This window comes from Leucoraja erinacea, unplaced genomic scaffold (genome assembly GCF_028641065.1).
Source record: "Leucoraja erinacea ecotype New England unplaced genomic scaffold, Leri_hhj_1 Leri_1440S, whole genome shotgun sequence".
NCBI classification, from domain to species: Eukaryota; Metazoa; Chordata; class Chondrichthyes; order Rajiformes; family Rajidae; genus Leucoraja; species Leucoraja erinaceus.
This window is the reverse complement of record NW_026575716.1, coordinates 25,015-35,056: the sequence shown is the minus strand read 5'-3', so window position 1 is coordinate 35,056 and position 10,042 is coordinate 25,015. Positions and strand designations below refer to the sequence as shown.

At 53.9% G+C, this 10,042-nt stretch overlaps 1 protein-coding gene across 1 annotated transcript; it reads left to right on the top strand.

Moving 5' to 3' along the window:
- Positions 1-807: 807 nt before the first annotated feature.
- On the top strand, positions 808-9,604 carry LOC129715833 (thioredoxin-interacting protein-like). Its single transcript, XM_055665713.1, has 8 exons — positions 808-1,205; positions 3,421-3,493; positions 3,604-3,751; positions 4,573-4,675; positions 5,582-5,835; positions 7,155-7,344; positions 7,439-7,572; positions 8,624-9,604. Exons 1-8 carry the CDS (start codon positions 917-919, stop codon positions 8,660-8,662), a joined length of 1,230 nt encoding a protein of 409 aa, XP_055521688.1. The 5' UTR covers positions 808-916; the 3' UTR covers positions 8,663-9,604.
- Positions 9,605-10,042: the final 438 nt, after the last annotated feature.

Here is a 10,042-nt window from a genome sequence, read left to right as displayed (position 1 = left end):
CCCTCCCCCCCTCCTCACCCCTCTCTCCCACCGTCCCCCCTCTCTCCCCTCACCCCATTCCCCCCTTCTCCCCCTCCCCCCTCTCATCCCCTCCCCCCCTATCCCCCCCTCTCCCCTCTCACCCTCCCCCCCACGCATGGCCACCGAAGATGAAGGCACCCTCAGCGTCCCGCCCACCCCAGTCATCCCGCCCCTCGTTTCCTATAGGGCGAGCCGCCCGTCAGTCACACCCACGCCCGCCACAACCATTGGCCCGGCCGCCCGTCAGTCAGTCGCCATTGTCCCGCCCATGCAGTCAACCCGCCCCCTTCGTCTCATATAGGGCGAGCCGCCCGTCAGTAACACCCACCCTCGCCACCCATTGGCCGCCGCCACAACCGTCCCGCCCTCCCCCCACTCCCATTGGCCCGATGGGCCGTCACTCAATCCACCCGCTCCCGCACGTCTCCCCATTGGCCGGGCGCGCCCCGTTCGTCCCGCCCCCGGTGTTCGACGCCTTCCATTGGCCGACGCCGGCGCCGGCCCCGCCCCCCGCCGCGGTCAGCCCGTGTCCACGCGCCGGCGCCGCGCTCCCATTGGCTGCCGCTGAGGTAAACAGGCGGCGCCGGCCAATGGGAGCGCGGGGCACGCGGGGCGCTCGAGCGCTGGGCGGCAGTTGGTGGGGGGGGGCGGGGCCGGGTTGCGGCCGTGGTCGGGGCGGAGCCTATAAATAGACCCGCCGTCGACGCCGCCGCCTCAGAGCGCCGTGGACCAGCGAGAGTGGAGGAACGCTGACGTGAACGGCGGCCAAACCCGCTATTTGACAACTAAAACACCTTCTTTCTAACTTCCCACCCGCGAACTAACGTCGTTTTTTGTGTTTTTTTAACTTCCCTTGTCGGAAAAATATTAATTATCCGCCAAGCTGGACGACAAAATGGGGATGAGCAAGAACCTGCTGCAGACGTTCGAGGTCCGGTTCGACGGCGGCGGCGCCGAGCGCGGCTACTACACGGCCGGAGACCGGGTGTCCGGCAGGGTCAGGGTCAGGGCGGCCCGGACACTGCGGGTGGCCGCGGCCGGGCTCAGGTTCGTCGCCCTGGGCTACGCCCGCGCCGAGCTGGGCAAAGGGTCGCAGGCCCTGCGGCAGCAACAGCAGGAGTACCTGCGGCATGGGGGGGCCCTGTGCCCCGACCCCCAGCACAAGCAGCAGGAGGAGCCCGCAGGTGAGAGCAGGGGGAGAGAGGGGTTAACTGTGTGGGGTCAAGGGGGTTAAATCTCCTGGAACAAGGGGGGGGGGGGGCCCCGACCCCCAGGTCAAGCAGCAGCAGCCAGGAAGGAGCCCGCAGGTGAGAGCATAGGGGAAGGGGAGAGGGGGTAATGTGGGGTCAAGGAACATGGGGGGGCACTCTGCCCCGAACTGTGGGGTCAAGCAGCAGGAGGGCCCGGAGGTGGGGGCAGGGGGAGAGGGGTCAAGGGGGAGGGAGAAGGGGTTAATGTCATGGAACATGGGGTTTCCATGTCCTTGGAACATGGGGGGGGGGGTTCAGGAGGGTGAGAGCAGGGGTCAAGGGGTAGGTAATGTGCCTGGGGTTTAAGTGGGATTCAAAGGGTTAATGTGTCCTGGGGGTGGGGGGGGGGGGTTCATGGGGTTAACTGTGGGGTCAAGGGGGGTTTCATGCCCTTGTGGGGTGGCCAACAGCAGGTGAGAGCCGGGGGAGAGGGGGAGAGAGTCCTGGACATGGGGTTAATGGCCTGGAAACATGGGGTTAATTGTCCTGGAACATGGGGTTAAATCTCCTGGAACATGGGGTTAATTCCTGGAACATGTCCTGGAGATGGGGAATTCAAGGGGTTAATTGTCCTGGTACATGGGGGTGGGGGTTCATGGGGGTTAACTGTGGGGTCAAGGGGGGTTTAATGCCCTGGTGGGGTGGGCAGCAGGTCAGCAGCAGGTGAGGCAGGGGCAGGGGGGAGATAGGGGGAGGGAGGGATTAATGCTGTGGGGTCAAGGGGGTTTAATGCCCGCAGGTTTGTGGGTTGGCCAGGAGCCCGCAGGTGAGAAGTGGGGGGAGAGGGGGTTAATGGTCCTGGAACAAGGGGGGGGGGGGTGTCATTGGGGTTAGTTAATGGCCTGGAACAAGTGGGGATTCAAGGGGTTAATTGTCCTGGTAGAAATGGGGGGGGGGGGTCATGGGTTAGTTAACTGTGGGGAACAAGGGAATTCAGGGGTTAATTGCCCTTGTGGAGTGGGGTGGCCAACTGCAGGAGCCCGCAGGTGAGATGCCCTGGTGGGGATGAGGGGTTAATTGCAGGAGCCTGCAGGTGAGGCGGGGCAGGGTCAAGGGGAGGGTTAATGGCCTGGAACATCATGGGGGATTCACGGGGTTAATGAGATCCTGGAACAGGGGTTAAATGTCCTGGAACATAGGGGTGGGGTGGTTCATGGGGTTAACTGTACGGTCAAGGGGGTTTAATGCCCTTGTGGGGTGGGGTGGCCAGCAGTGCCCGCAGGGAGAGAGGGTGAGAGGGTTTAATGGCCTGGAACATGTGGTTAAATCTCCTGGAACATGGAATTGTCCCTGGAGGGGTTCACGGGGTTAATTGCCTGGAACATGGGGTCCTGGGGTTAATTGTCAGGTCCTTGTGGGGAGGATTTTAAGGCCCTTGGTGGGATATTGCAAGGGGTTATTGTCGGGGAAGGGGGTGGGATTACGGGGGGGGGGTCAAGGGGGTTAACTGTGGGGGGGGGGGGTTTAATGCCCTTGTGGGTTGGATGGGGTGGCCCCAGCAGTGCCCAATGGGTTAGGGGGGAGAGGGTGGGAGAGGGTTAATTGTCCTGGAACAAGGGGGGTTCAAGTGGTTAATTGTCCTGGGGATAACTGCCCTTGTGGGGTTGGATATTCAAGGGGTTATTTGCCCCCTAGTGAAAGGTGGGCAAAGGGTTTAATTGTCCTGGAACAATGGGGGGATTCCAGGGGTTAATTGTCCTGAGGATGAAGGGGTTTAACTCTCCTTGGGGTGGGATATTCAAGGGGTTAACTGCCCTGAGGATAAGGAGGTTAACTGTCCTTGGGGTGGGATATTCAAGGAGTTAGTTGTCCTATGGGGTAATTGCCCTGGAGATGGAGGATTCAAGGGGTTAATTGTCCTGAGGATGAGGTCAATAGCCCTGAGGAGGGGATTTAAGGAGTTAAATCCTGATGTTGGGGCTTGCCCTGGCAATAGATGTTGGGCAATCGGGTGTTTCCCTGGTGACGGGAGTCTTTCATTGCTCTGGTGATGGGTGACTCGGGGCAGAGGGTGGTTTGTTGCTCTGGTGATGGGCTGAGTCGGGGCAAGGAGCAGCCTCCTTGTCCTGGTTGTTGTGGAGGAGCGCTGTCGGTGTGTGTGACTGGTGACTGCAGCCCCTGATGCTGATCGTCTCCTTGCCTTTTACAGACGCCAATGGCTGCACCCTGCTGCGATCGGGGGAAATGTACGAGTACACCTTCACCTTCCAGTTGCCTAAAGGGTGAGTAGATCTGTTTACCCTCTCCTGGACCTGGGCGATGCTCTTTGTCCTCGCCGCTACTAATTCCGCCTAGTTTGTGCCGTGATCTCAAATGTTTCTTCCTCCGGCAGGCGTCTTCCCCCGTCCTTTAAAGGGAAGTACGGAGGCGTGTGCTACCTTGTGAAGGCCTTTATTGAGCAGGAGGCCCTGCCGCCCCTGGAGTGCAGCAAGGACTTTGAGGTGGTGGAGCCCATCGATGTCAACACCCCAACCCTGCTGGTGAGTGTCAAGACACTTCTCTCTCACGGTCGGGCACCCAGTTTAAACGCTTGTCTTGTCATTGAGCCCTGCTGTCTCTGCACTAGGTGGTGACTAATGCAGGTCGGGTCATTGCACAATGGGTTGGGAGTAGAATTAAATCCGCGATGCTGGAGTAACTCAGCAGGTTGGGCCGCATTTCTGGAGAAAATGGATAGGTGGCGTTTCGGATCGAGCTGACCCGAACCGTCGCCCGTCTCGTGTGTTTCAAGAAGGAACTGTGCAGATGCTGGAAAATCGAAGGTTTGACAAAAGTGCTGGAGAAACTCAGCGGGCGCGGCAGCATCTATGGAGCGAAGGAAATAGGCAACGTTTCGGGCCGAAACCCTTAAGGAAATGGGTAACGTTTCGGGCCCGAAATCCTTAAGGAAATAGGTAACGTTTCGGCCCGAAATCCTTAAGGAAATAGGTAACGTTTCGGGCCCGAAATCCTTAAGGATATAGGTAACGTTTCGGGCCGAAACCCTTCCGGGTTTCGGCCCGAAACGTTGCCTATTTCCTTCGCTCCATAGATACTGCTGCACCCGCTGAGTTTCTCCAGCACTTTTATCTCCATCACCTACCTGTCCATGTTCCACAGTCTGAAGAAGGGTCTCGACCCGAAACGTCACCCATTCCTTCCATCCAAAGACGCCGCCTGTCCCGCTGAATTACTCCAGCACTCTGCGTCTTATCTTTGGTAGAAGCCAGTGCCTGCAATTCCTTTTTGTTATATTAAAATAAGTAGAGTTGGGCTGAAGTGCTGTGATGCCTCAACTTATAATTCTCCTGTTGCCTTTCAGTCCCCAGTTGGTGGTTCTAACAAGAAGAACCTGACCTGCTTCTTCCTTGCAGACGGCTACGTGTGTATCGCAGCCAAGATTGACCGGAAGGGCTACTGTCAAGGTAACTATCGTGTCCTGTCTTGCTTTGCCGAACGACCCTGCCGTTCTATTCTCCCCCCCCCCCCCCCCCCCCCTCCCGAATGGTCTTTATTCTTTGGAGCGCAGAAGGTTGAGGGGGGGGACTTGATGGAGGTCTTTAAAATTCTGAGAGGGATAGGCAGAGTTGACGTGGACAAGCTTTTTCCATTGAGAGTCGGGAAGATTCAAACAAGAGGACAGGTGCAGGAGTAGAGGCCATTCGGCCCTTTGAGCCAGCACCGCCATCATGGCTGATCATCCCCAATCAGTACCCCGTTCCTGCCTTCTCCCCATATCCCCTGACTCCGCTATCTTTAAGAGCCCTATCTAGCTCTCTCTTGAAAGTATCCAGAGAACCGGCCTCCACTGCCATTTCCACTCATAGAAACATAGAAAGTAGGTGCAGGAGTAGGCCATTCGGCCCTTCGAGCCTGCACCGTTCGCCATTCAATATGATCATGGCTGATCATCCAACTTGGTATCCCATACCTGCCTTTGCTCCGTATCCCCTGATCCCTTTAGCCACAAGGGCCACATCCAACTCCCTCTTAAATATAACGATGATTTGAGAATGAAGGGACAAAAGATTAGGGGCATCATGAGGGGTGAACTTCGTTACTCCGAGAGTGGTAGTTGTGTGGATTGAGCTTCCAGTGGAAGTGGTGGAGGCAGGCAGGTTCGATTTTATCATTTAAAAATAAATTGGATGGGTATATGGACGGGAAAGGAATGGAGGGTTATGGTCTGAGTGCAGGTAGATGGGACTAGGGTGAGAGTAAGTGTTTGGCACGGGCTAGAAGGGCCGAGATGGCCTGTTTCCATTCTGTAATTGTTATATCAATGGCTGCCCCTTGTCTAATCGATGCTCCTCCTCCTCTCCTCCGTGCAGGCGATGAGATTTGCATCAACGCCCAGTTCCAGAACAACTGCTCCAGGATTATCGTGCCCAAGGCGGCCATCTTAGCCAAGCAGACCTACCTGGTGAACAACAGCACCAAGGTGGTGAAGGAGAAGCTGGGCTGTGTGCGGGGGAACCACATCATTTCGGGGATGTCCGATTCCTGGTGCGGCAAGTGCCTCCGGATCCCCACAGTCAAGCCCTCCATCGAATGCAGCATCTTGCGCCTGGAGTACTCCCTGCTGGTGAGTGTGGCTTTGGGCAGTCTCATCCTCACACCATACTTTATATGCTTGTCCCCATTGAGTGGGCAGCTTCAAGAGTGAGTGTTTTATTGTCAAATGCCCCCTACAGAGAAGGTTCACCAGACTGATTCCTGGGATGGCAGGACTTTCATATGAAGAAAGACTGGGATAGACTCGGCTTGTACTCGCTAGAATTTAGAAGATTGAGGGGGGGGGATCTTATAGAAACGTACAAAATTCTTAAGGGGTTGGACAGGCTAGATGCAGGAAGATTGTTCCCGATGTTGGGGAAGTCCAGGACAAGGGGTCACAGTTTAAGGATAAAAGGGGAGACCGAGGTGAGAAAAATCATTTTTTACACAGAGAAACATAGAAACATAGGGTGCAGGAGTAGAGGCCATTCGGCCCTTCGAGCCTGCACCATTCGCCATTCAATATGATCATGGCTGATCATCCAACTCAGTATCCCGTACCTGCCTTCTCTCCATACCCCAGAGAGTGGTGAATCTGTGGAATTCTCTGCCACAGAAGGTAGTTGAGGCCACACAGTTCATTGGCTATATTGAAGAGGGAGTTAGATGTGGCCCTTGTGGCTAAAGGGATCAGGGGGTATGGAGAGAAGGCAGGTACGGGATACTGAGTTGGATGATCAGCCATGATCATATTGAATGGCGAATGGTGCAGGCTCGAAGGGCCGAATGGCCTCTACTCCTGCACCTACTTTCTATGTTTCTAACTTAAAGAAAACAATTTATATAATGGTATATGGACACACTGATTTGTTTTGTAGTAAATGCCTGCTCTGTGTCTGTTGTGGAGAATTTCATTGTCCTATACAGGGACACATGACAATAAACTCACTCTCACTAGAACCCTTGATCGGGTTGTTTAAGAGGGAACTGCAGATGCTGGAAAATCGAGGGGGGGACAAAAATGCTGGAGAAACTCAGCGGGTGAGGCAGCATCTCTGGAGCGAAGGAAATAGGCGATGTTTCGGGTCTCGACCCGAAACATCGCCTATTTCCTTCGCTCCAGAGATGCTGCCTCGCCCGCTGAGTTTCTCCAGCATTTTTGTCTACTCTTTGACCGGGAAGTGGCTTTGGTCTGAGATTGCCAGGGAGAGTGTAATTCCCTCAGGGAGAGGTGCGAATGACAGGGTGGTTCTCTCTGGACTCAACGACATCCTGCTGCATGTTTGGGACTGTCCGTAACTGACTCATCTCTCTCTGCATTTTACTGCATTTCGTTGTCTCTTAAGCTGTACACTACACAATGACAAAGTTTTGAATCTGAACCTGAACCTGAATCTTCCCTTGCAGATTTATGTCCACATTCCCGGCAGCAAGAAGCTGATCCTGGACCTGCCGCTGGTGATTGGCACCATCCCTTACAGCGGCATGGACAGCAGGACGAGCAGCATGGCCAGCGACTGCAGCATGAACACCAACAACAGCATGAGCTACAACAGCATGAGCTGGCCACACATGGCCTTCCCACAGTCCATGTCCGGTAAGCAGTGGCTTTTCCCCCCTCCCTCCGCCTTGTCTCGTCATTCCAACACACTTCTGCGTGCTAAACTGCCTTTCCCCCCTCCCGTCTCCAGAATCGTCATTTGAGGATAACCATCGCATGGAATGCCCCACCACTCCGCTGCTGGATGAGAACGACGGGGTCCCGGAGAGCCCGATCTTCATGAAATCCCCCTTCGACTACCCCTCTCCACCCGTCTGCAACCTGGTAAGCATCAAACCATCCCAAAGATGTGTCCCTGCAAAGCATAATAATAATAATAATAAATAAATACTTTATTAAAAAGCATGTGGATTAATTGCCCCTCTGATTCAGATTCAGATTCAATTTTAATTGTCATTGTCAGTGTACAGTACAGAGACAACGAAATGCATTTAGCATCTCCCTGGAAGAGCGACATAGCAAACGATTTGAATAAATAATTATAAGTGTCCGGGGGGGGGGGGGGTGGTGATTGGCAGTCACCGAAGTACGTTGTTGAGTAGAGTGACAGCCGCCGGAAAGAAGCTGTTCCTCGACCTGCTGGTTCGGCAACGGAGAGACCTGTAGAGCCTCCTGTAGCATCTATGGAGCGAAGGAAATAGGCGACGTTTCGGGCCGAAACCCTTAAGGAAATAGGCAACGTTTTGGGCCGAAACGTTGCCTATTTCCTTCCCTCCACCGATGCTGCTGCACCCGCTGAGTTTCTCCAGCTTTTTTTGTGTACCTTTAAGTGACTGGTCCCTTGTTGATAAATCCGTTATATTTGAGGCAGAATAAGTCACCAGTTAGAAACATAGAAAATAGGTGCAGGTGTAGGCCATTCGGCCCTTCGAGCCTGCACCAGCACCGCCATTCAATATGATCATGGCTGATCATCCAACTCAGTATCCCGTACCTGCCTTCTCTCCATACCCCCTGGTCACTTTGGCCACAGGAGAACCCTCTGATCCCCTTAGCCACAAGGGCCACATCTAACTACCTCTTAAATATAGCCAATGAACTGTGTGGCCTCAACTACCCTCTGTGGCAGAGAATTCCACAGATTCTCAATGTCCCTGCTCCTAGACTCAAATCCTTTTGCTATGAAGTTCAGGAAGAGAGAGTCCCTCAGAGTTGTTTAATTCCCCCCATTTGATCCAGAACTAGTATAAAACGTTGGCTTAAAGCTAAAGCTAAACTCTGGCAATCGGCTCTAAGCTCTAGTACTTTAATCCGTTTGATCTCTGGCAGGGATGTGACTAATCTCTCTCCCTTTTTTTTTCTCCTGTACGGACAGGTGGATGAAAACGGGAACAGCGCGATCCCGGTGCAATGAAGCACCTTACGAAGCCAGGACACATTAAAAATATTATCTTGGACTTGCGTCTAAATTCCGGTCGGCCGTTACGAGGTGCTGGCAGCGCAGGGCCCCCCTGAGGTGAAGGCGGAGGAGGGCCAGTGAAGAGGGGAAAGGAGGTATTATCACTCCCATGTACAAAGCCTTGACTCCGGCAATCGGGCATTCGGATCTCAGTTGTGTCGCGATTCTCTTGACAGCAGTGAGAGGGGGGGCCCCCACAACGCTCGGTATTTCCTCATCACCAGCGTTGTCAGCTGTGCTTGGGTTGTGTCTGATTTTTAATCTAAGGTGTTGTTTTTGTGTGTGTGTGTGTGTGGGGAGAAATCAGTTTGCCTTAAAACTGACAGGTATTTTGTAACCTGGCAGTGCCACATCTTGGTGCCAGGCCAGGGGAAGCTGCTGCTGCTGGGCACGCAGTAGGTCCCGCCAGTCACTGCCCTCCTTGCCCACCTGGGGTAGGACAAGCCCCGACTTAAAATGACAAGATATAACCCCAAGATTCTCTCTCTCAACTGCTGCAAACCAACTCACTCCAAACACGAAGTCTTCAAATATCATTTTAAATTGTTCCAAAGTGTGTAGGAGGATAGTGATCGTCTACATGGGACCGCTGGTCGGAACCGACTCTGACGGCCTGTTTCCCCCGCTGTATCTCAAGTCTAAACATGCGGACTGTATTTTGAAGTGTGTAGAGGGGGGGGCTGAAGAGGCAACGCATAGATTTCTTAAATTTCAAATAACCTCTTTTTAAAAAAAAGTAAAACATGTATAGGTGGCACAAAAAAGCTGGAGAAACTCAGCGGGTGCAGCAGCATCTATGGAGCGAAGGAAATAGGCAACGTTTCGGAATGAACCCCTTAAGGAAATAGGCAACGTTTCGGAATGAACCCCTTAAGGAAATAGGCAACGTTTCAGAACAAAACCCTTAAGGAAATAGGCAACGTTTCGGGCCGAAACCCTTCCGGGTTTCGGCCCGAAACGTTGCCTATTTCCTTCCATCCACAGATGCTGCTGCACCCGCTGAGTTTCTCCAGCTTTTTTTTGTGTACCTTTAAGTGACTGGTCCCTTGTTGATTAGGCAACGTTTCGGGCCGAAACCCTTCTTCAGTGTTGCCTGGCTCGCTGAGTTACTCCAGCATTTAGTGTGTTAAACCAGCATGGGCAGTTATGGTAATACTGCAAGCGCGTGTATTTTTCACTCCAGTGTGTTCTCTCTGACCAGAAAGCCACTCCCGTGTGTGTGTGTGTGTGCCACTGTTGCAAGATTCCAGAAGCCTTGAGCTTCAGAATGCAAATTACTCAGTTGTTTTCCCTTCCCCCCCTTCTCTGTCAGGGGCTCCACAAACAAGCTGGGGC